The sequence below is a fragment of the Hypanus sabinus genome, chromosome X1 (assembly GCF_030144855.1).
Source record: "Hypanus sabinus isolate sHypSab1 chromosome X1, sHypSab1.hap1, whole genome shotgun sequence".
Lineage (NCBI taxonomy): Eukaryota > Metazoa > Chordata > Chondrichthyes > Myliobatiformes > Dasyatidae > Hypanus > Hypanus sabinus.
Window position 1 is genome coordinate 41,754,421 of NC_082738.1, and position 26,370 is coordinate 41,780,790.

Consider the following 26,370-nt stretch of genomic DNA (forward strand, 5'->3'; position numbering starts at 1 on the left):
CGTAGCAAATAAAGCAAGATGGTCACTAGATAAATAAAATTGCCAAGGCTATAACATCTGTAGTCTCTTTGATGTTGCTGCTTACAGACATCCCATCCTGCAAAAACTCATTTAAGGAAGGTAGCACCTTTGTTTAGTGATTTTGTCTAATTTGTAAACCAAGTTGGGGATATGCAGAAAACGTGACAGTAAAATATGTACTTATATTATCATGGAGTCACTTTTTTATTCTATTAAACTTTAAGCAAGTCTACAGGGAGTTTGGCTTCATCACGTTGGACATCAGTAGAGTAACTCCTTAGCAGCTAGCCAGCTCGTTTAAATAATGTTAGCTATACTAATGAATGAATGACACCTGTTCAGCTCACCTCAACATATCTTTTACATTTTAACCCACCATGGGCAATAGAAAATTCACTGTTGCAAACAGTGCGGCGAGCAACACTGTCATTATTTTTGAGGTTGATTTTAAAGCCCACCCACAGGGAAAACTGATAGGTCTACTTAGCACAAAGAGAGACCAATCAGGATGCTCGCCCTCACTCCCTCTCTCCCTCTCAAAAAAATTGATTTCCGGGATACTGTATATAATTTGGAGGAGTTAGGAAGCCGCTATCAATATGCGGGAGACTCCCGGAACTTCCGGGAGAGGTGAGATCTCTGTGCTTACCAAGGCAAATAACACTGACTGATTGAGGCCTCTGTCAGTTAGGGTCAACCATGGATGTTGCGGCCTGGCCGTCTAGATACACAAGCCTGGGCAGTACAACATAGAGAGCAAGCTGTTGCCCATGTAGCAAGCTCCCCCTCTCTGCACATCTGATGAACACAAAGGAACAGTTTTTATTGGTTTTTTTTAAATCAAGAAAGCATAGTACAAAGGAAGTTTGTGCAGTACATACCACATAACAAATATACAATTTACATCGATGACAGAGATGCACCTATGCTACAATCATCCTTTGGTTGCCTCCCTGCCCTGCCCCACCCCTCCCAATTCCCATCTCCAAGCCATCAAAAGGTTAAACAGCAGTTTATAACTTTGCTTTGAATAAAACCAAAAGTTTGGTTACAGATGAGTAAGTTCCTACAGAGCATCCATTACAGTAAAAGCTCAATCTAATTGCAAGTTTCACTTCTCTAACTAGTACTGAGAAGAACCTCTGAAATCATATTGTTAACTAAAATCGTTTTACATCTTTTCAAGATTTTTCTCATCATTGCACACTGGAATATGTAAATTCATTTCTAAGATGTCTGAAGTATAAACTAGTTGGAAGGTGTCATTGAGAATTAAAAGTTTATTATGCTCATTCAGATATCTAGAATGTTGTCTTTACAATATTCAATGTAGTTGAAGTCCTGGATCTGGCAGGGAACACTTTTCCATTGCTTGAAGGGTCTTCTCTCATTTGGCAGCTCCACCACAAAGTTCTTGATGCATAAACTGGGAATGGGCACTTTCTTGTAGATCATCTGCATTCCCCAGTTCTGTGTGGAGAGATACATTAGAGGGATAATTAAATGCTATTTCAAAACTGATTTTTGGAGACAACCCTAGTAGTGTGATCACTTGAGTTGAGCATGATGTTCTCCCAGGGAGTTATTGCCTCAGTGGAGAATGCCTGTGCATTACTTTGTCTAACGTAGGGAGGCTGAGGAAATGGGCAGTCATCACATGGTCCTTGACAGATTGGGGTCAGGGTCCAGTGACGTGGCATGGAAGGTGACTGGGGACCCTTCCCTGTTGTAACCATCTTCTGCCTTCACTGTGGTTGTGATTGTGTCATCATTTTCTGCCAACTCCACCGCTGATGTCTGTGTTGGATTGCACTTTGTCTGGAACCTCCCCCTTGACCTTACCGCCATGGGTGACCCTACCAGGAGCTAAGCTCCAGCCAGCATCGCTCTCGGGATCTCAGGAACTCACAAGCCTCTCCACCACAACAGGATGATAACCACAGTTAGCACCAACAATCTAGATTTCAAGGAAGAAGACAGTTCACATTGCTAATGCAGTCTGCATCCTATCTGACTTGGAGATGGAATCACGTACACAGCTGTGAATCAAGGCAGAGATTAGGCAATTCCATCAGCTTAACTTGTCAATTGGAGATTGCTTCTGATGGACATATCATTAACACAGAAAGTGGGATTTAAATAAGGCAAAAGCTGTATGAATGCAGTGGTAGGTGAGTCACAACACTCAGTTGTACTAATCCACACAGAATAACAAAACCCCTGTTTATCCCCAGATAGTCTAGGTTGGTTTGTGATAAATAACTTTAATAGAACTCAGTACATTGTGGTTCACAGTGTCTCCAAAGTACTCTTGTTAAATTTACAAAAGGTCTTCAGTTATAGATTGCATATCCCACTTTTTCCAGTTGCATACATATTTTTTGGATATTAATGAGGCTCAAAATGAGTTTTGCCAAGGCAGTTGTCTGCTTCATTTCCCAAGTTGCAACTGGTCACCATAGGGCTCACTGGATCAAACATACCTGGCCACATTTCACACACACAACTGTGCCACCTGGTTCCCAGTCTTCAAATTTCCTTGGAAGGTTAATTTTTCCATGGACTTTGTAGTAAATCCTGGAAAAACAAAATAGGAGTCAAAAGCGAATAAAACGTTTATATTTAGCTGGGGCCACAGATAAGGGCTCATCCTTGTGTTAATGTTCCATTTTCAGCCTTTTAAAAAAAAACCTTCCAAAATCTTGAAACCAAAAGCAAGAAGTATATACCAAAAATCTGAAATTTTAAAAAATGTTGCAATTAATCATAGCAATAATCTACTATACGAAGACACATAAAATGCTGCAGGAACTCAGCAGGTCAGGCAGCATCTGTGGAAGGGAATAAACAGTCAATGTTTCAGGCTGAGACTCTTCATCAGGACAGCACCGATCTACCAGAGGAACTCAGTGGGTTAAGCAGCATCAGTGGAAGAAGAGAAATTGCTGATATTTTGTGTCAAAATTGTCTTGATGCAGAGAGCATTTACAATCTGGAATTCAATGCCTTTATGAGCAATGGAAACAAACTCAGTGCCTTAACAATGAAATTGCAGGAGCATTTATTGGAGAATAACCTGTACAATTATGGGGATTAGAGCAGGGGAATGGGCTTGTTTGTCACAGAGCAGGCCTGGCCTTGTACTGCATTTGTGCCATAACTGTAATTCTGAACACTTACCGGAAGTTTGGATTCACATTAACATGATGCATGCCCTCAATGATTCGGAGGTCACTGGCAGAACACACTGCCTTATTGCAGTTCCGACAGCAAAACCTCACATGTTCAGGAAGATTTTCCATCCTCATGGAATCTTGTTTCTCATCTTTCACCTTCTGTTTCATTATGCCTTCCAACTGCAGCTCTTGAATCTAAAACAGAGAAATCATTTTGGGTTTAAGCAGTTCCTTGTTTTCTATGAAAGCAGTTTAACAGCTCTTTCAGAGTTTGAAAGCACCAGCAAGAACATGGACTTAGCGAGGATGGCAACACAGAGGCGAGTGAAGCTGAACTGTGGTATTTTTTCATTAGCTTTCTATGTTAGACGTACATCAAAAAAATAAGCACATAGTGACACACTTTGTTTTGCGCCAATGATCAACACAATCCAAAGATTGCTCTGGAGCAGCCCACAGGGATCAGCATGCTTCTGGCATCAATGTAGCATGCCCACAACTTACTAATCCTAACTGTACATTTTGGATGGTGGGAGGAAACTGGAGCACCCAGAGGAAACCCACGCAGTCACAGGGAGAACGTGCAAACTCCTTACAGACACTGGCAGGATTTGAACTCAATTGACCCACTTGTCTGTCTCCAATTCCTGAATCTCATCCTATCCCAAGCCAGGAACCCGGCTCCTGACTCTGGCTACTCACCCAGCTCACATTACCAATGTTGACTACAGCCTTGAATCCTGCCTGTGTTTCCAAGCTCAGCTCCAGCCACATGCCCTCATGCATTCCCGACTCCAGACCATATGTGGCTCATGGTCCCAGCTCTCCAGTGACACACCGGGTCCCCATTCCTGGCACAAGCCTTTATTTACAGATCACCATCCATTTATGATCACTCAGCTCCGCAAACCAGTTCAGATGAAGCCTCGATAGGCTACAAAAGTTTGAGTGATCAGTTCACCCTGTGGATCACAAACTATCCGAGTTGTTCAAGATAATTAGCTTTCTTTTTCTCTTTCTCACAGTAACAGACCCTTTCAGCTCAGTAGCTCCATGCCACCCAATTACACCTATGTGAGCGATTAACCTACCAATTAACCCATATGTCCTTGGAATGTAGGAGGAAACCAGAGCACCCAGAGGCAGCCCACACAGTCCAAACTCTTTACAGACAGTGGCGGAATTGAACACAGGTCACTGGTGCTCTAATAGTGTTACACCACCGTGCCACCCAAGTTTTCAAACAGCTTCACTTACTTTACAGTCCCTAAAGGGTCTGTACACATTCATTCGATCCCTGCTCAAATGGGAGCCTATCATTTCTCTTTGGGAAATGTTTCGAGATACCATGAACTTATGTAATTATTTTGGCAACTCTGTTGCGCTTAAGGTCACCCTGACACAAGAAAGACATATTAAGTGCAGACGAGTTTTATAAGGACGTTGCTAGGTCCCAAGGCACTCACTTATGGACAGATGATCAGGCTGGGATCAGCAGGAGAATGAAGGGTCATCTTAAAGAGGTGTATAAAATCATGAGGGGGCATGGGTGAATGTATTCAATCCTTTTCCCAGAGTTGTGGAATCGAGAACTGGAGGACATGGGTTTAGGATGAGATGGGAAAGATTTAATAAGAACCTGAAGGGCAAATTTTTCACCTAGTGGGTAGCCAGTATGTGGAATGAGCTACCAAAGGAAGTGGTTAAGGCAGGTACACCTACTTTTAAAAGGCACTTGGACACGTATGTAGATAGGAAAGATTTAGATATGGGCCAAATGCAGGCATATGGGACTTACTTAGATGGAAATCTTGTTCAGCATAGACCAATATGGCCAAAGGGCCTAATTCTATGTTCTATGATTCTAATCATGACTAGATTTTATGGTTGTGTACAGAATAGATTTACACACAGGGGCCAAAAGTTGCAGATGAACAGTCTCCCCAAGTTATGTTGGATTTGCAAAATAAAGCAAATCTCATGTCAAATAATTACCTTTATTTGGTAGTCTCGGTCAAGCATACGTTGCACATTCTCTATTGCTTGTTTCATTAGATCCTCACGGAATTCATTTACAAATTCCCGTCGCATCTCTTTCCCTCCTTTTTCAGCAACAACTGAATAAACACTGCTTTCAGCCCGTGCTCTTCCTCGGGCCTTGGAAAAGGAGATAAAAACCAGACCATTATACAGTAGCAAAGCACAGTGAGTTGTTCAAGATGATTACCTTTTGAAACGATGGAGATGAATTGTTTATGTATTATTTGCAAACACCTACATTGCACCTGTAATCTAAGAAGAGCTGTGATCAGGCAAGTTGGATGAAACCCTAACAAGAAGATAATAGGATAGATGACTGTAAATTTGGTTTGAGAATTAAGTATTAAGGAAGGCCATAAAGAAGGGAGGAAAGGCAGGCATAAGAGCTGGAAGGGAAAGGTTGATGAATACAATAGTGAGGATATATAAGAGGCCAGAAGCAGAAGATGAGAGAGTTTGGAGAATATATAAAATAGAAAGATAGGCCATCAGAGACAATCTTACTTTTGAACCTAGTCTACTTTCTCTTACTCCCCAAATCAAATCTGTACATTCCAGGTGAAATGAGAAATCCCATTTCCTTCGAAGTGTTTCAACTATATACCATCCATAACACTAGGTGGTGGTGTAGTCCACATGGTAATGCTGCCTCGGTCTCTTCAGCAAGCTTTCAATGCGCTCTCTGCTAATGTTGGTGATTACTTCCAACATTACTTTAAGAACTTCAGTCATGACCCCACTCATATTCTTTCCAGTAAATATATATTTTAAATCAAGCCCTTTTTTCATTAGTTAGTCATCCCAACCAGCACTTGAGATGGTTGAACCCAATCTATTCCCCACTTGGGCACTTCTCAGGTAGCACCTCCTCCACATAACTTCAAGGACTCTAAATGAAAAAAATACCTTTACCTGAAATTAACTGTTTCTCTTCCCACAGACATGGCCTGACCTGTTACTTCAGAATTGTTTGTTTATATTTTAATTTCTGGGACCAGTTCCTATCAGCCAACAGCATCAAAGAGGAATTCTCCAAAGTGTTTTACCCGTTATTGGTTTGTGGTATGTTCCTTAGAAGTCTGCTTTTGATAGAAAAAAATTAGTCTTCACTTCACACATAATATAGTGTGTACTGTGGGCTCCTTACTCCTAGTGAACAAGAAGATGGACTCTGAATAGAGGGAATTAGTTTACCTGAACCATGGAAATCTCATTAGTGATAAGTCCATAGCGGATGACGATGTTGCATGCTTTTATGTCAAGGCCTTCTTCTGCCACACTGGTAGCAACAAGGAGGTTGATTTCGCCTGTTCGGAACTTCTGAATAACTTCCTGTTGCTCTTGCTGAAAAATCACGGTCACACACAAAAAAATTAATGTTCCATTCACAGATCACTCAAATGGGATCTTAATGCTTACTCCTATTTCCTCTGTGGATTGTAACGAGGTCAAAACAAGTCACGGGTGATAAGATTAGTATGGAAAGATACCCACAGGATCAGTGTGGATGAGTTGGGCCAAATGGTCTGTTACTATGCTGTATGATTCTATGCTTAAATGTCATTTTAGAATTTGACATCAAATGATGCTGGTGAAATCTGTTGACCTTGCACATTTCCCACCAATAAAATAAAATATCTTTTGGTTGGGTGTATGTCATCCTTTCCTGTAACATTTGCCAACACATGTATCAAGGAAACTAAAAACTGCAGATGCTGGAAATCTGAAATAAAGCAGGAAATGCGGGAAAAGCTCAGCAAATCAGGCAGCATTTGTAGAAGGAGAAACAGTCAACATTTAGACTCTGCAACTCAGCTCGGATGTTTCATTTTCCAATGATGCTACCTGCAACTCAGCTCGGATGTTTCATTTTCCAATGATGCTACCTGACTTGATGAGATTTTCCAGCATTTTCTGAATTTGTCTATGGGAACTGTCTATGTAAACTTTCAATGTTGCAATTACAACTTCTGGCCAAGAGTGGCATTGCAGGGTTGATTTTGCATCTTCCAGTTATATGATTGCAATGCAGTGAATTCCTTTCTTAGTTTTCAGTCGTTTTATTTTGTTGGATATTGAACTATAAATAATTATTTATTTAGCTGCTTTAAAAATGTTGTCAATTCCATCTGAGGATTCAATGCTATACCACATCTTGTGCTTTCTGTAAAGTAGCTTAACAATACACAAGATTCCCACAGAACAGTTCATTACTTCAAACATAGCAGCTCCAATCAAGATTAAGTGAAATATTTACTTCAAATAAACTATTACTATAGATAAACATACTAATAAAAGAGTATCAGTTGGGCAAAAAGCTCCTGAAGCCTTCCATTGATGCTACCTACCTGATAATTTCCTCCAGAATTTTGTGTGTTGAACCCCTGAAGCCTCGTAAAATGGTGGCATGCACAATCACAGCAGCTTCTCTGGGGTCAACCGAAAGCATTATTGTCCTTTTTAAATGTATTTCTTTATGATCGCAAGACCCTGCTGGACATTAAGAACTGAAAGCACTGCAGTTCTACCCTGTCAGTGAGTTGCTCTACGGCAGAAGAACTGAAGGAGCTGGACTTGGTGCAGATCGTACTGCAGCCTGCATCAGAGAGTCCGTGTGCGAAGGTGGTGTGCAGTCTAACAGCAAGTGATCATCTTAGTCACTTTTCCTGTGATCGCAAGACCCTACTGGACATTGTTAATGTGGAATGCTGCAAGACTGATTCACTCATTTATTGGCAGATGGCAGAGGAGCTGTCTGGCCCTGGTTGTCGTGAGGACTAGGCCTCAAGCTGCAGTGTAGCCTGTTTACAGCCGCCCAGGAGAGAGGCATTAGAGTCAGTGCACTCCAGTGGAGGTGGTGTGGCGTGACATCCAAGCTGGACTCAGTGCTGCCCCCAGTGATCGCTTGGCAGAAGGCAACCTGTATTGTGTTCAACTGCAGACTCCTGCAACATCCATGGACTCAGGGTCTCAGTCTATATATTTTTTGTGTGACTGCATTTTACTGATATCTTATACATGCTTGCTATCTTGCTATATGCCTGCCTTATGCGTGTGTGGCTGTTGGTACTGTGTGTTGCAAATTGGTCCTGGAGTAACACTATTCTGTTTGGCTGTATTCATGGTTGAATGACAATTCAACTTGAACTCGAACATCTAAAAAATAGTGTTTTTTTCTGACTCAAACCCCATTTACTGTCTATTTGCCATAACTGTTCATTCCCTTGCTTATCACCTCCACAAGGGGAAATATCTCTCCACATCCAAGATGTCAAGACTTCTTAGGTCCTCATAGATTTTTGGTCAGGCGTCCTCTGACTCTTCTAGATTCCAGCAGATGCATGCCTAGCCAGTCCAGCCTTTTATCAAGAGACAACATTCATGCCCATTCCAGATTTTATTCTATTGAGCTTTCTCTGAAACTGCTTGTAACGCATTAAGATCCTTCCTTAAATAATGAAAGCAATTCTGTACTGATACTCCATGCGTGATCTCACCAATGCCCCACGTACCTCCCTCCTTTTGCATTCAATTCCCCTAGCACTAAACAACAGCTAGCTTTCTTAACTTCTTGATATATCTGCACACTAGTCTCTTGCAAATTGTGCAGTAGTTCATCCAGATCTCTCTGCAGTTGCCATTTCTTAAATCAGTTAGGTAGTATGTTTTCTTATTGCTGCTGCCAAAATGAACAAGGTCATGATTTTCTCAATTTCCTCATTATCTCTACATAACTTTGCTACCTCCTTTTTTCTCATCAGCAGATCTAGCATTTATACCTTTAGCATTTTGGAAGTAGCACAGTAACATAATGGTTAGCATTATGCTGTTACAGCTCCAGCTGTAAGATACGGGTTCAATTCCCTCTATTCCCTATCAGGAGTTTATATGTTCTCTCCGTGACTGTGTGAATTTTCTCTAGGTGCCCCCCCCCCCCACATTCCAAAGGCATACTGTTAGGGTTAGCAAGTTGTGAGCATGCTATGTTGGCACCATAAGCGTGCTGCCAGTGCAATCCTTGCTAATTTGATTTGCTGCAAACTGTTTTGCTATATGTTTCGATGTACGTGTGATAGTAAAGCTATTCTTTAATCTTTAAATCTTGGTGTCTTCATCCAAATTCATTTACTTTAATTGTAAAACAAATTAAGGTCACCTCACTGATCCCAGTGGCAGCCCACACTTGCCAATGAGGAAATGGTTTATTTATGCCACATAATGAGCAAAGCTTCCACCTTGCCAATCGTTACTGCACCTCGTACGCCAGGAACTTCTATTTCCTTTCGAGCAAACGTCCTTGCTGCCTATTTTCCATGAAATCCTTACTTGCCCATTTTTCTATCACTGCCCATTGTTTGAAAAACTCTATAAAGAGTTGAATTTCTGGATCTGACAGAATGTGATTGCTTTGAAATGGACTATGAACTCTCCCATTCCTAATACAGAAATTGCCTTGAGCCCTCAACTTTCCCCAGCTATTGACAACTCAGAGTGAACAGGAAAATCTAAATCTTAGTGTCTCTTAATGCTCTTGGTCAGGGTAAGCTGTAGTAGCGAATTCACAGTGAACCAAGTAAATACATGGCTGATGGCACTTGAGGTGAACCCTAGACTACCTCAATGATTTCATTCCCCTTTTCCTACCGGTTCAGGAACAGTTATTACACATTAGGCTCTTGAACCAATGGAGTAATGTCACTCAACTTCAGTTGCCCCATCGCTGAATTGTTCCCCCATCTATGACTCACTTTCAAGGACTCGTCATTTTATGTTCTCAAAATTTATTGCTTATTTATTTATTATTAATATTTCTTTTTTCTTTTGTATCTGCACAGTTTGTTTTCTTTTGCACACTGGTTGCTTGTTCACCCTGTTGGGTGCGGTCTTTCATTAATTCTATTATGATTCTTGTATTTACCGAGTATGCCCACAAGAAAATGAATCTCAGGATTGTATATGATGACATATATGTACTGTACTGTGATAATAAATTTATTTTGAACTTTGAACCCTCAGTTGCTTTATATCATAATTTCAACTTATCCCTTATTAGCCTCTCTGGCACCAACCATTTCATTAACTTTCACTACCTGCAATCCTGGCTCTGTCTGATGCAGCAATTCATCACATCACAAATTTGGCTTAGTCCAATATCATGAAATGTCAACTCTTCCTCTTTCCCCAGATTTACAGCTTTTTCTATTGTTATCATAACACATTTCTTTCCTCAGACTCACTCACCCTCCTTTCTGAACTATCAGACTGGGATTTTAGGTTTTTCACTGGAAATTCCAAGTGGACTTACAATTGATTTTAATTGTTTCCTCACATTCTATTTAAAAGGGTCTTCTGAAAATTAGATCAAAAAGAGGCAAGAGGCGGGAAATCAGTTAACCTCTCAATGTCACCACCACCCTCAAACATTCATCTTTCTCCAAGGCATTCTGAAGCATTGCTGTTCCTGCAGAACTTGCTGTAAAACATAATAGTAGCTCTGTGGGACAACTCCTTTAGCTTTGTGTTCTGCCTCACATTTTAAAAAGGCTGTAATCTGTTCTTTGTACATTCAGTTGCTTACACTGCATTGACAAATGTGACAAGTGTTCAGGAGTATTACTTCCTTGTGGTCACCATTGAGGTAAAAATATAATCAAAGTACTTCATACTAACAGTTGAAAGAAAAGTTGAACAGATCTCAATGAAGTGCAATAGTGTACAGTGCACACCCAGAAAGAGATTCCAATTGGCTCTGGCCTGAATACTTACATATCACAGAGTTGCTACATTTGGTCTCAGTGAAAAATTAGTAATAGTTCCTTGAGTTAAAAAGGTAAATTCTATGAGAAGATTCATCTGTATAGATATCTTCAATAACAGATTGACCTCGTCTGATGCAGCTAATCCACGATCATCCAGTCTGATCATCAATCAGGATGATAAAATGCATAGATTGAGTGAATAACTAGATTTTTAGCTAGTGCAGAAATGGCTAATATGAGGGGAATAATTTCAAGGTGATTGGATTAAAGTATAGGGCAGATGTCAGAGGTAAGTTTTTTTTTAGGGAGAATGGTGGCAGAGTAGAATTTCCTGCCAGGGGTGGTGGTAGAGGCAGATATATTATGGACATTTAGGAAACTCTTAGATAGGCACATGGATGATAGAAAAATGGAGGGCAGTGTGGCAGGGAAGGGTTAGATTGGTTTTAGAATAAATTAAAAGGTCGGCATAACATCATGGGCTGAAGGGACTGTACTGTGCCATAGCGTGCTATGTTCTGTATTCGTGGAATATTGTTAATAATTACTATATCAACTCCAGGCACCTTTCCACATATTGAACTTCTTTGAAGCCAGTGCCGGAGAAGTTAGAGTGCAAGAAAGGTGAAGAATTAAGGTGACAGTTTGCAAGTTATTTGCCTAGGCTGACAGTTGAGAGAGATAAGGTGCAAGCTGCTACCGCTAGGAGATGGAAAAATACTGGAGTTATAATTACGTTATATTTTTGAAGAATATAAAAAGAGGCATTTCTTTATGCTACTGGGAATCTTAGTTGAGTTGCTGATCTCTGGAACTGCAAGGAGGGCAAGGAGGGGGACAAAGCGAGAGCAAAAAGGACAGGTGAAGGAGGGAGGGGTTAAAGGGAGTGGTGGAGAGGGGGAGGAGAAGATGTGGGGAGAGAGAGATGGAGAGACCTTAAAAGCTATCGGACACTTGCGGTTCCCTTTGACAGTATATTGTGTAGAGTTGCTTGGTGATTGGATGATAAGTATTACTTTGTTTCTTTTACTACTTTATTAACAATTTTTCTTTTTTTCTGTATATTATTCTTTATATTGCTCTAAAATAAATTCTTTTCTTTATCAATCTTTTTTATTAACTTTCAAATATATAAACATAACAATGAAAGTGATACAAAGAGATCGGGATTACACTAATAACGGTTAACGTATACAGACATAGACTCCGAGTAACATGTGTAATCTAAGCCTCCCAATCTCTTAGTAACTAAACATGAGAAAGATTCAAAGAAGAAAGATCTTCTACGAGAAAAAAAATCCCCCTAAGCTAACAAAAAAAAACAGAACAAAAACAAAACAAAAGCTGGGCTGCCTTATTTCATTGGTTAAAATCATTATTTGACATTAGCTCTGCTCCTCTAGACATGAACAAAAAGTTATTGAGAAGGATTTAGAAAAGGTCAGCTTACATCATATGAAAATGTTAAATAAATGGTCTCCAAGTTTCTTCAAATTTAATCAAAGAGTCGATAGTGCCACTCCTAATTTTTTCCAAATTATAGCATGTTATAGTTTAGTAAAAGCACTGAAATGTAGTGGGGGGGGGGGGTTGAATCTTTCTATTTAAATAAAATGGATCTTCTGGCTAGTAGTGCAATAAATGCAATCAAACGGCAAGCTGAAGGAGTTAATTGACTAGAGTCCATCACTGGTAATCCAAAAATTGCAGTGATAGGATGAGGTTGTAAATCAATACACAAAACTACTGAAATAGTATCAAAAATATCTTTCCAATATTTTCCCAAAAGAGGGCAAGACCAGAACATCAAGGAAGCTACCTCAGAATCACATCTGTCACAGACAGGATTTATATGACAGTAAAAGCGAGCTAACTTATCCTTGGACATATGGGCCCTATGAACCACCTTAAATTGTATCGAAGCGTGTCTAGCACACATTGAAGAAGGGTTAACTAGTTGGAGAATTTTCTCCCATTTCTCTATAGGTAAAGATACCTGAAGTTCTCTTTCCCATTCATTCTTAATTTTATCAGAAGTACCTAGACATATTTTCGTAATCAGTTCATAAATAATTACTATTAAACTCTTCTCACAGGGGTTTAAACCTAAAAGTTTTTCTGTAATTACAGTTTGATGTGATACCGGAAAAGTAGGTAACATAATAAAAATGTGATCTAGGCAAACTATATTTATTAGACAACTGTTCAAAAGACATGAGACAGTTATTGAGGAATAAGTCATGCCAACATGTTATTCCCTTCGTTCTCCATAAAAGAAAAGCTTGATCAATTCTGGAAGATTGGAAGAAAAAATTAGATATAGTAGGACTTGATATATTAAGTTTATTCAATACAAAAAATTACAAAATTGAAACCATATTCATATTGTATGTTTAATTACTAGATTAATCATTTGTTTATTGAGTTTAATAAGTGCAAAGGGAAGCGAGGCCCCTAAGATAGAAGCCAATGAGAGCCCCATACAGACTCGCACTCGAGGTTCAGCCCTCATGGACAATGAATTTCATCCAGATCTTGTGTCCAAAACGTTAAACATCAAGTATTAATTGCGCAGTAATAGAAACTAAAATTCGGCATTGCCAAACCGCCCTCCTTTTTTGATTTCTGTAAATATTTCTTACTTAATCTAGGATTTTTATTCTAGATATATATGAAGAAATTTGAGTCCATAATATCAAAAAATGATTTAGAAATTAAAATTGGTACCACCTGAAATAGATACAGAAATTTAGGTAAAATAGTCATCTTAATAGTATTAATACTACCAATCAATGATAAGAACAATGGGGACTATTTAGTAAGCAGTTGTTTAACATGATCAATTAAGGGTAAAAAGTTTAAATAGATCCTTATGTTACTTAGTAATTTTAATGCCCAAATAAGTAATCATATTGTCTATAGATTGGAGCTTGCATAAAAGTTCACTCTTATTAAGATTCAATTTATAACCAGAAATAGTACTAAACTGAGCAAGTAGTGATATTATTGCAGGGATGGATTTCTCTGGGTTAGAGATATATAATAACAGGTCATCTGCATATAGTGGTACCTTATGTATCTCATTCCCATGAATAATGCCAAATATATTGGGTAAATCATGAAGAGCGATTGCCAAGGGCTCTAAGGTAATATCAAATAGTAAGGGACTTAAAGGACGGCTCTGTCTAGTATCTCAAAAAAGCCAGATAAAGGGGGATCTCTGATTATGGGTAAGTACAGAAGCCAAAGTTATATAATATATCAATTTAATCCAAGATATAAACTTTGGGCTAAAATTAACTTTCTTAAGCATATTAAATAAATATTCCCATTCAACTCTATCAAACGCTTTCTCGGCATCAAGCGAAATAACACATTCTGGGGGTATTAGATGAAGGAATATATACAATATTCATTAACCTCCTAACATTAAAATACAAATAACGATTTTTAATAAATCCTGTCTGGTCATCAGAGACAATTTGTGGCAATACATTTTCCAATCTAATTGCCAATATTTTGGAAAAGATTTTGGAGTCCACGTTCAACAAGGATATAGGTCTATATGATGTACATTCAGAGGGGTCTTTATCTTTTTTAGGAATTAAAGAAATAGATGCTTCATAAAAGGATTGTGGTAATTTACCTACAAATAAGACATCCTTAAAGATTCTACATAACCAAGGAGAAAGTAGATTTGAAAAAGATTTTTTAAATTCTACTGTATACCCATCCAAACCAGGTGCTTTACCAGAATTCATCAAAGAAATTGCTTTCTTTATTTCTTCTTCCATGATGGGTGCATCTAATGCTAAATGTTCATTAAGTGGTAATTTCAGAATATTTAATTTCCTTAGAAATTCATGCATTATGGTAGAATCATCAAGAAATTCTGATTGGTATAAAGAGGTATAGAATTCTTGAAAAGATTTATTAATCTTGTCATGGTCAACCGTCAAACTACCATCCCATTTACGAACTTTAACAATCCAATGTTCAGCCCAAGCAATTTTCAGATGGTTGGCCAATAATTTACCCTATTTATCACCATATATATAACATTGACTCTTAGTTTTAAGTAATTGATTTTTAATTGGGGATGTTAATAACAAATTGTGCTGCATCTGAGTTCAACTCTTTTTTTTTAATAAAGCTGCAGATTAGGAGCAACAGAATGCTTTTTATCAATTTCTTTAATCTTATCGACCAATGTACGTATTTTATTTTTAATTTGTTTTTTCAATCCAGCAGAATATGATATAATTTGACCATGGATGTATACTTTAAAAGTATCCCATAATATCCCACTGGAAATTTCTTCCATAAAGTTAGTTGAAAAGAAAAAGGCAATCTGTTCTTTAATAAAGTTAACAAAGTTTAAGTCCTGAAGTAGAGTAGAATTGAACCGCTATTGCCTAGCACTAAAAGTTACATCAATTAATTTGATTGATAGTTTCAAGGGCGCATGATCGGAAATGGCGATTGCATCGTACTCACAGATGGAACTAACCGAGCGTCAATAAAAAAGTAGTCAATTCTAGAATAATTATGATATACATGAGAAAAGAATGAAAATTCTTTATCGTTAGGATGTAAAAACCAAATATCTAAAATTCCGGAGTGAACTAAAAAGGAATTAATAAGAATAGCAGATTTGTTTGGAGGCGCCTGATTAGATGCAGACCTGTCCATCAAAGGATTCAGACAACAGTTAAAATCTCCACCCATCATAAACATATATTCATTTAAATTAGGAAGAGATAGAAATAAATGTTTAAAGAATTCAGGATAGTCGGCATTTGGTGCATAGATATTAACCATAACAACTTTTGGGTTATAAAGTAAATCAGTAATTAATAGAAATCTATCATTCAGGTCTGAGTTTGTTTCATAGAGAACAAATGAAATGGAGGAGTCTATAAAAATAGATGCACCTTAGCCTGTGAATTAGAATGGAATTTCCGACCCTTCCAAAACCTAAAGAAAAGCTGATTATCCTCCTTCCTCACACAAGTTTCCTGGGCAAAGATAATCTGAGCATTCAATCAATGAAAAACTTTTAAAATCTTCTTCCGTTTAATTGGATGATTCAAACTATTCATATTCCATGAGACAAAGCTAGTAATATTATCCATTTTATTTGAATAAACCATATGGTATGTAAATGGTTAACCTTCCTTCATAGGAAACTCATGAATCAGGAAGAAGGAAAAAGGTTTAAAGTGGAACCGAAAGTTACGACAATTCAGACATATTTGTAGTTTCAGTTCAGCCCAGATGAAAAAAAAACTAAAATAATTTCTTATAGCATTTAACATGTGTGCAGTCCCTCCTTTATTTGTGGATATCTCTTGCTGCTGAATCAGAAAAGAACAAGGAACAAAATTTAAAATATTTTCATCAGCGAGACAGACTTGAACCTGGACCTTTCAGATACAAAGGCAAAAAACTGTAACTGGATCAGTGTTGAGCAGAAGTGAGTGGTTCCAGGGAAACAGCACCAAAAGAAAGACATTAGTACTGTATCCGGAACTGCTACCCACTCTCAATGCAATTTATTTTAAGAAGCACGGAAAGCTGGAGGAACTCAGCAGGTCAGGCATCACCTGAATGAACAGTCAACGGTTTGGACAGTGACCCTTGTTATGAATGTACCACAGCTCTGAGGGGCCGAAGGGTGTGGGGTAGCTCCTCCTTGGTGAGAATCGCAAGATCACTATTGATTTGGGTCAGGAGACCCAGGAAATGAGAGAGAGACGTGCGTAATGTCTCGTTCCCCGGCGATATAAAGCTACAGGAAACGGCCATTGTCTCTTGGAGCCGAACTTGTGTATTGCAATACTGTGCTACATGGAAGCCCTCAGGCAAAGTGGGCTGATTGAGGGAGGGATTGCATCATCCCCCTACCTGATTGACATCTGAGACCCTGTGAGTCAGGATAAAAGAGGGTCTGTGGGAACAGCCCCTCAGACTCACCAGAAGAAACGCTAGCGATCCCATAATAGCGGAAGCTGGTAGGGAGGAGGCCACATGCATTCGGTTCCATTTGCCCCGGAACCGGTGGTTTTTTACCACGGGAGACTGGCTTTTAGCTAACAACGGGGAAACCAACTCCCAAAAGACTCGAAGGATTAGCATCATCAAAGAACTGGGCAAGTTTAACCCGTCTCTCTCTCTCAAAACCAAAAACGCTGCAGCTTGAACGAACTAACAGTGACTCTTATATTTCCATCGGACAATACATTATCCCCTAGACAACGATAGAGCTATTTCTTATTGATTATTATTATACCCGCGCTTTTAGATTTAGTATTGATGACGTATATTATCTGTATGTTTGCATTGATCTTATTTTTGTGCCCCTTTATCAATAAATACTGCTAAAAATAGTACCATCAGACTTCAACGGACCTCTCTATCTTTGCTGGTAAGTGACCCAGTTACGAGGTTCGTAACACCCTTCATCAGGACTGGATAGTGAGCAGGGAGATTAGAAGCTGGCAGGTGATAGGCGAAGCAAGGTGAGGGGGAAGGTGGATGGGTGGGGGAGGAGAGATGAAATAAGAAGCTGGGAGGGGATAGGTGGAAGATGTAAAGGGCTGAAGATGAAGGTACCTGATAGGACAGGACAGTTAGATTGAGACAGTGACAATAATTGGAAGAAGGAGGGGAATCAGAGGTAAGTGTAGAAAAGGGGTGAAAGGTTAATAAGAATGGGGAATGGAAAAGAGATAAGGGGAAAGGGAAGAGTTATTACTGTAAGTTACAAAAATCGGTTGGAACCTACCCAGACAAAATGAGGTGTTGTTCCTCCACTTATTACTTACTTATTTTAAGTTGTGCCTTTTAGAATATGCTGAAAAGGATAAGAACAAAATGTGCAAACTTGTGTTTCATCAATTGACCTATAGCAGTTGATGTCACGATCTCTGTGAACATCAGATGGAGTTGAAGACCTAGAACGAAATGTCCTGAGGTGAAGAGCAGAATAGAACCAAAGGTGAGGTTTAATTTATAGTTTAGTTTTATAAATTAATAGAGTAATATACCACAGAAACAGACTCTTCAACCCAACCCATCCCTGCTGACCAAGATACCGACCTACAGTAATCCAATTTGACTGCATTTGATCTAAATCCCCGAACACCTTTTTTAATCCATGTTTTGTTAAGCATAATTGTACCAGCCTCTACCACATCCTCTTCAGCTCATTCTCTGTCTGAAAACCTACCTCTCAGATCCCCTTATCCCTCCCCTCTCAAGTCTCTGCCCCTAGTTTTAGACGCTGGGAAAAAGACTGGGACTCTCCACCCTATCTGTGTACCTCATAATTTTATAACCTTCTCAGCCTCCTTCACTTCAGGGAAAACAGTCTCTCTTTATAAATGGAAGCCCTCCAATCCAAGCAACATATTTGTGAATCTTTTTTACACCCTAACTTACTCATATCCTTCCTACAACATGTTGATTAGAACTGCACACAATATTGCAAGTCCAATGTTCAAAGTGAATTTCATTATCAAAATACATACATGTCACCATATACAACCTTGAGATTCACTCTCCTGTGGACATACTCAGCAATTCTCTAGAACAGTATCAATGAAAGATCAACCAGAGTGCAGAAGACAACAAACTGTGCAATTGCAAAATGTACTGAAATAGCAAAAAATAAAGAGAACATTAGATAGAGTCCTTAAAGTGAGATTATTGGTTGTGGAAACATCTCAATGATGGAGCAAATGAGCATAGTTATCCCCTTTTATTGACAAGCCCACTGAGTGAGGGGTAGTAACTGTTCTTGAACCTGGTAGTGTGAGTCCAAGTGTGATCTAACCAATATTTTCTGCAACTGTTATATGACCCACCAACTTTGGTAAGCAACACCATGGCCTTCTTTGCCATAGTATTTACTGTGTTGCCACCTTTAGTGGATCCAACACCATTTGTACAAAGAGCTACCTGTTCTAAAACAGGGAAGGAGTAACGTCCATCTTCTTGTATTCTTCCCCATTACTTCGTACAACCAGCTCAAGTTCAAGTTTATTGTCATTCAACCCTACACATTTTTACAGTTAAAAGAAACATCGTTCCTCTGGGGCCAAGGTGCAAAACACAGTTCATACAGTCATACACAGCACATGTAGTTGTAATCCCATACATACATAGAGTAACTAAGATTATGGACTGCTTCTGCCGAAACACCCAAATGCATACCAAATGCTTGATATGTATAGCAGGTCGAACCAGCTACAAAGTACAAATATGCCCTGATGAAGGGTCTCAGCCTGAAACATTGACTGTTTATTTCCCTCCGTAGATGCTCCTTGACCTGTTGTGTTCCGCCAGCATTTTGTGTGTGTTGCTCAAGATTTCCAGCATCTGCAGAATCTCCGGTGTCTATGACACAGCAAAAGTAATATTCCCCAACTCACCTGAGTCATGTGCTTCGTCTGACTGCTAATGCCAGCCCCCGTTAAGCTTCCTGGTCTGATTTCAGATGCCATCAACCGCTCACTGTTCATAATCCAGCCAAACAAGGCATGGGCACTCTGCCGCGTCTTTGTGAAGATAATTCCTTGCGAATTTGGGGTCTTAAATTGCTTCAGGAGTATATTCTCCAATCTGTCCAGCTTTGGATTTTCATAGTCTTTATTGAGCACAAGTAAGAGCATCTCTTCAATGTTATCTGGTGGATGAACCAGACAGCTTGTGAATGCAAAGTACACTAAAATCATCCATAACTAAATAGCTTGCATAAATTATCAGTAGTCTGCCAAAGTTCAAAGTTGAAATTAAATTTATTCTCAAAATACATGTATGTCACCATATACAACCCTGAGGTTTTCTTACAGGCATTCACAGTAGAACAAAGAAATAAAATAGAATCAATGAAAAACTACAAAGGCTGACAAACAACTAGAAGATGACAAACTCTGCAAATACAAAAAAAACACAATTAATTAATTAATACTGAGAACACAAGTTGTAGAGTCCTTAAAAGTGAGTACACAGGTTGTGGAATCAGTTCAGTGTTGAGGTGACTGAAGTTATCCATGCTGGTTGAGAAGCTAGATGACTGAAGGGTGATAACTGTTCCTAGACCTGGTGGTCTCCTGTACCCCCTTTCTGATGGCAGCAGTGAGAAGAGGGCACAGTCTGGATGGCGGGGTGGAGGGGGGGTTCGTTGACTTTTGATGCCGCTTCCTTGTGGCAGCGCTCCTTGTAGATGTGCTCAGTGGTGGGGAGGGTTTCATCAGTTTTATGATAAGTGTTGGTATAAAATAATGGACTTCTTGTTGTAAAGCTCTGTTCTGATTTTCCCCCTAAAATTGTGAGTTTTCCTAAATGAATCCACCAATCCAGTGACTATTCTTTAATATGCAAGCATGGCAAGAGTTGCAGGGAAGGTACTTGACTGGTGGAGAACTATAGCTAAACTTGACTGTGCTCACCAGATGCCCACAGAGTTCCAGCACATATTAATGAATAGCAGTCACGAATGGAAGCTTGGCCTCTTCTTCCTACTCCCTTTCCAGGTTTGGTACTTAACTTATCCATGGTGTTGTACCCAACATGCATGTCAACAGTAAGTTCTGTGTCCCCATTACCGCTTTGCTGCTTGGGCCCGAATGTTTCACAAGGCCACTGCTTTGAGTTAAAATTTCTTTATTTTCAAATTACTTCAGAACTTTTCATGTCCTGGACTAGCACTTTATCCTGATAAGCACCTCTCACTCCTCAAGCACAGATATCACCTTAACTCTTAAACCTCCTGAGCTTATGCAGTCAAATACCAAATACCAAGCCCACATATTCACCTCACTTGTGGGGTTATGTGGGCACTGCTCTTGCATATCCACTCTGCAAGCTTCAGCTCACTGAAAAAGCCACAATGCAGACCTACGTACGTTCCACTGTATTTGGTAGGTTGTAGTACCAGACTGCAAACAGGCCAAAATCACATAGCAAGTCTTAAGGCATGCTTACCATCAAACAGCTTAAATAGGAATCGATCTGTCTGATCCAGAAGAACTTTTGTTTTTTCTTCATTCCTGTAGAATTCCTCCAGGTAGCGAAGTGCATCAATCATCTGCACCGTGTCATTGATCAAAAGTGAGTCGTTGTACTTACGGAGGTGAAGTGCACAGATACGCTTCTCTCTGTTGGACTCAATAGCACCTAGCACAGAAAAAAATATTAGACACTCAAGATTGGGAAGTCCAATTACTTCCGAGAGCAAACAGAAAGTTTGCAAGCTAATTATTACTGACTGATGATAACAGGACCACAAGTTCATTATAGAATCATGGAATTTTATAGTACAGGAGGATGTTCAGTTCATTACATCCGTGCCAGTCAAGAAAGAGCTATTCAGAATCTAATTCAGAGTTAGGTTTATTATCTCTGTCTTATATGATGTGAAATTTGCTGTTTTTCAATGGCAGTACAGTTCAAAAACATAATTACTATAAATACAAAATAAATAAGTAGTGCAAAAACAAGGAAAATTGAGATAGTGTTCATGGCCCATTCAGAAATCTGATGGTGGATGGGAAGAATCTGGCCCTAAATTGCTGAGTGTAGATCTTCAGGCTCCTGTACCTCCTCCCTGATGGTAGTAGCAACATGAAAAGGGCATGTGCCAGATGTTTAGGTTTCTTAGTGATGAATGCCACCATCTTGCGACACTGCATCTTGAAGATGTCCTTGATACCAGGGAAGCTTGTGCCCATAATGGAGCTGACTACATCGACAACCCTCTGCAGACCTTTGCAATCCTGTGCATTGGAGCCTCTATCCCAGGTTGAGACGCAACCAGTCAGGATGGTCTCCACCATACAGCTACAGAAATCTGCAGAAGTCTTTGGTGACATAATGACAAAGTAGAGCCACCGGAATGCCTAAGCCAGGATTAAAACTAATGCCTTTCTTTTCATCCTGCAAACTACAGTATTTCACCTGCTTATCCAGTCATTTTTAAATATGATGAGCTTTTCTTTGTAAAAGAAGTAATTTCCCTTCTAATCAATCCTCCTTAAATCTGTGTCCCTTGGTTACAGATCTCTCAGCTAAAGGAAATGGATGTCCATTAATTCTTTGGCTAATAGGAAATTGTTTATTTGCACTGCACTTCCTCTGTAGCTTTTACACTTTATTCTGTATTTTTACCTTGTTTCACCTCAATGCACTGTGTAATTATCTGATCTCTATGAACAGTGTGCAAGACAAGCTTTTCACTGTACACGTGTCAAAAATAAACCAATACCAGTCATTCCTGCTCAGTCTCCATTGATTTTTCATCATATGCTAAACCTTAACCAAATTTCTCTTAAGACCTTCTTCCAAAAAAACAACCCCAGACCATCACTATTTCTCCTCAAACAACAAGACAACAATTCTGGGCATTTAATTTGGATTATTCCAAAACAAAGGAACATTCAGAAGCTCACCTTGGTTTTTTTGGTAAATCATATTGCTCCCTCCATTTTCCAGTGGGCTATTTGATGCTGAAATTTCCTGATTAAAACTAAATAATCAGGATATAGGGAACATTTTATCTTACTTCCCTTCTGAGCTGATGCAAATTGCTTATCAGCAACCAGAAAACATCATCTCCTCACCTATTTTTTCCAGCTCTACCACAGCTTGTTCATAAATCTGTGACCCAAAATTCCTTGTGATTGAAGAATCACTTAGGTGGCTGTGAATTCTTGACATCATCGCCTTAATTTTGTCCCCAAAAGGGTCCTGTGAATGAGTCAGGAGAGAAAGTGAAAATGTAGAAAGAAAAAGCTGCAAAACATATTCTGCTTTAAAGAACAGATTTGTTAAAAGAAAATCTTCATCTGAGATCACTTTTTTTCTTTGTTCTTGCATTCAAGTCTTCATACTCAATATCCTCTTTGAGTTATAACTCATGAAGTAGGTAGTATGGACTCCATTGAAATTCAGTGTGTCAGTCTGAATCATATAAATGGGCAGTGGTGTTCTGGATAATTACAAAACATTTTCATTCAAAATATATGGATGTTGATTGATCTATTATATTCTACACAACATTTCTCTGCAATGTGAAAGAGTAGGAAAGGACTCATTCCATTAAGTTTTAATACAGCTGAATGTTAGTACACAGAACTAGATGCATCTCTAGTCAAGTTGTTCCAGTACAGGTACAACACTGGCATTGTCCCAACATCTATAAAGGCAGCATAAATCAAATCTGGTCAATTAAGCCTCATTCAGTATACTCTTAATCACTGAAGTGCTGCAAGGTGTTATCAAGTGGCTCAACAAAGCTTAATCTGTTTCACCAGACCTTAGCAAAGGCTTGGTCCAAGTATAGACCAACAAGCTGGGTTCCAAGGATGGGATGAATGTGACTGTCCCTGACATCAAAGCAGCATTTGACTGAGTGTGACATCGGGGGGCCTGGTAAAACTGAATGGGCATCAAAAGGAAACAAAACACTTCAATGTTTGGAGTCAAACCTCAATCAAGGGAAGATAGTTGAAATTAATAGATTAAGGTGTTTCTGCAGGATCTATGGAGTTATCCAGAACAACGGCATGTCATTCAAAGATAAGGGGCTGCCCCTTTAAGAAGGAAATTATAATAAAATTCTTCTCTTAGAGCAGGGGTCCACTGACCACTTGCTTAATGGTATTGGTCCATGCTATAAAAAAGGTTGGGAACTCCTGTCTTAGAGGAACTCATTGGAATTCTCTACCTCAGAGAGCTATAGACACATTGAATGTAATCCAGCTGGAGACTGACAGACAGTGAAACTAAAAAAGTGTCAAGGGGTAGGCATGGGGAGAGTGTGAGAAAGTGGAGCTAGTGGTTTTCAGTCATTTCTCTTGAACAGTCTAATCAATCACTCATGCCCAAAGCTTTGAGTGCAAAACAAAAACTAACTCCAATGATAGGATTATTTCCAGAGTTCCAGAATATACAAACTAGGTTCATATTTAAATTTATTCAGAAAATCATTTCATTTAAAGATTAAAGTTAAAGACTGGGCAGAATCTAATCCCGATGCCTGGATTTGCCTCTTTTCTGCCAACAGCAGAGTGGCTGTGCAGGGAAATCTGCCCACTGAAGATACTCCAAAACCTACAGGCACTTGAATGGAGGGGAATACAGAGAAGTCAGAAATATGCAAAAAAATGCAACAACTTCCTTTGTAAGTGATTCAGAGATATTGTGGAATATTCAAAGCTTTTGATGCTTTCAACAGCTGGATAAATCAGGGGGCATGATTTAGCTGGATGATAACTTTTTTGTCAGTTTTTTATTGGACAGAGCACTGCACATGACAGTAATGTTTCATATAGGGCCTCATAGCTTTAAGCTTCAAGGCAGACCTGGATTGTGTTGACCACAGTAAATCTAATAAAGGTAAGTTCACACTTACTGCACGGTTTGACACCTTGCTGCTGGTAGGAAGTTCTGAACCAAGGTTGCAGTCCATAATTCCATGTGCCAACATATCCAAAGTTACATAGCCAATCATGGATACAGCAACCCAGTGAATAAATTATCTTGTCATGATTTTATGAATGGGGATACAAACACAAGGGGACAAATCACACTCCTGCTTCTATTTCTTATGTTCAATGCAATGAAGAGGGAATTTGGCATGCTGGTCTTCATTGGTCAGGGCATTGAGTACAGGTGATGGGATATAGTGGCACTATTGTACGAGAGGTTGATGAGACTGCACTTGGAGTATTGTGTTCTGTTTTGGCTGCCCTTTTATAGGAAAGATGATATTGAACTAGAGAGAGTGCAGAGTTTTACAAGAATGCTGCCAATACTTGAGGGTCTGAGTTATGGGGAGAGGTTAGACAGGCTAGGACTTTATTCATTGGTGTGTAGAAGTTTGAGGGGTGGCCTTAATGAGGTGTATATGATCATGAGGGGTGTAGATAGGGTGACTGCATTTTTCTCCCAGGGAAGGGGAACTTAAAACTAGAGGGCATAGGTTTAAGGTGAAAGATTTAAAAGGAACCTGAGGGACATGAGCTGCCAGAGAAAGTAGTTGAGGCACTTTTAAACCAATATTCAAAAGATATTTGAGTAAGTACATGGACAGGGAGGACTAAAGGGATTTGAGCAAAATCCTAGCAGATAAACCAAGTTTGCTTGAGACTATGATCCCCATAGACAAGCTGGGCCATAGGGCCTGTTTCCATGTTGTATCACTCTTTGACTCAGTAACACTGCACAGTGTTAAAAGTGTGGACTAGGTAACGTGCTTTGGATGTGATAATTTCATGGTATTTATATTCATTAAATTTTGTACCTGTTTTCTTTCTTCTGTAACATCATAGCTTTTCATAACCTGAGGGACCACTGCATCCAATTGTGGTTTATACTTTGAAGAGGACATGATCATCTGAGCATCCATATTGGCGCAGATCTGTGATTAACAATAAAATATGCATCAACAGATAACATTGAAGCTTTTATTGGTGCAGATCTGTGATTAACAATAAAATAAGCATCAACAGATAACATTGGAGCTTTACTAAGTAGTCAATGTTAAAAATGGCAATGCCTCAAAATTACTTTCCTTCCATGCACATTAAAATTAGTTCCCTTTATTCCTTCAGCACTTGGCAAACTGACCCTGACCTAGTCACTTGCAGAAGCCAAATGAGGAACTCAGCAAAAATTGGAATCTCAAATGTGCTTACCCATTCACAATGCATTAAAGGCCGCATATTGTAATTGGAATGTGAAAGTGTCAAAACCAGATAAATCTGAGTTTTATTTCCATTGTGGATTAACTTTGAATCTGAATTTCAAAACTCCTGAAGGAGGCAGAAGGCACACTATTTATTGGGAAGTCAAGTAGACCCTAGCCTGGGGTATTACACAATAGTGCAGGCTCACTCTGCATTTAGTCTCATTGACCTCCACGTGAACCATTTCAAAACAGCCTTCTTTTTAAAGTATGACCTAATGAGCTTTAGCTAATTACTATTACCAAGTGAGACTGAATTGATTACAAGGATTATTCAGTCTATAACTATTACTTGAACTGTAAGATTAGATTGTGGCCTTTGAAATTACTCTCCGCTACTTGGTTTATGAAGTGAAAATCCTTATTAACTTAGGTGCTGTTGCATTTTGAGCTGTGATCTTATTGCTGTCAAAAAGCATGCATCATGCATTATGTCAATGAAATGGAAGATGAACAATCGGGCAAAACCAATCGTTACATTAGAAGATATAATTTATGTGGAAATATAACATAACATTTTGCATTGAAGCTTTAATTATGATTAAGGAGTCAATGTTTGTAAATGTGTCTTCATTCAAAGTTGCTTTCATGTACTATGTTAATTTACCTCAGAGATGTCAAA

General features: G+C 39.1%; 1 protein-coding gene across 3 annotated transcripts in view; it reads right to left on the minus strand.

Moving 5' to 3' along the window:
• Nucleotides 1-823: 823 nt before the first annotated feature.
• dhx58 (DEXH (Asp-Glu-X-His) box polypeptide 58) overlaps nucleotides 824-26,370 on the minus strand; it is a 41,917-nt gene continuing 16,370 nt past the window's right edge. For all 3 annotated transcript variants that reach the window (XM_059956460.1, XM_059956459.1, XM_059956461.1), the window contains exons 5-13: nucleotides 25,305-25,421; nucleotides 22,621-22,747; nucleotides 20,987-21,178; nucleotides 19,432-19,685; nucleotides 6,432-6,581; nucleotides 5,193-5,354; nucleotides 3,202-3,392; nucleotides 2,505-2,598; nucleotides 824-1,491 (exon numbers count right to left, since the gene is read on the minus strand). In XM_059956460.1, the coding sequence (XP_059812443.1) occupies nucleotides 1,315-1,491; nucleotides 2,505-2,598; nucleotides 3,202-3,392; nucleotides 5,193-5,354; nucleotides 6,432-6,581; nucleotides 19,432-19,685; nucleotides 20,987-21,178; nucleotides 22,621-22,747; nucleotides 25,305-25,421 (1,464 nt within the window). In that variant the 3' untranslated portion in view covers nucleotides 824-1,314. The remainder of the gene's footprint in view (nucleotides 1,492-2,504; nucleotides 2,599-3,201; nucleotides 3,393-5,192; nucleotides 5,355-6,431; nucleotides 6,582-19,431; nucleotides 19,686-20,986; nucleotides 21,179-22,620; nucleotides 22,748-25,304; nucleotides 25,422-26,370) is intronic.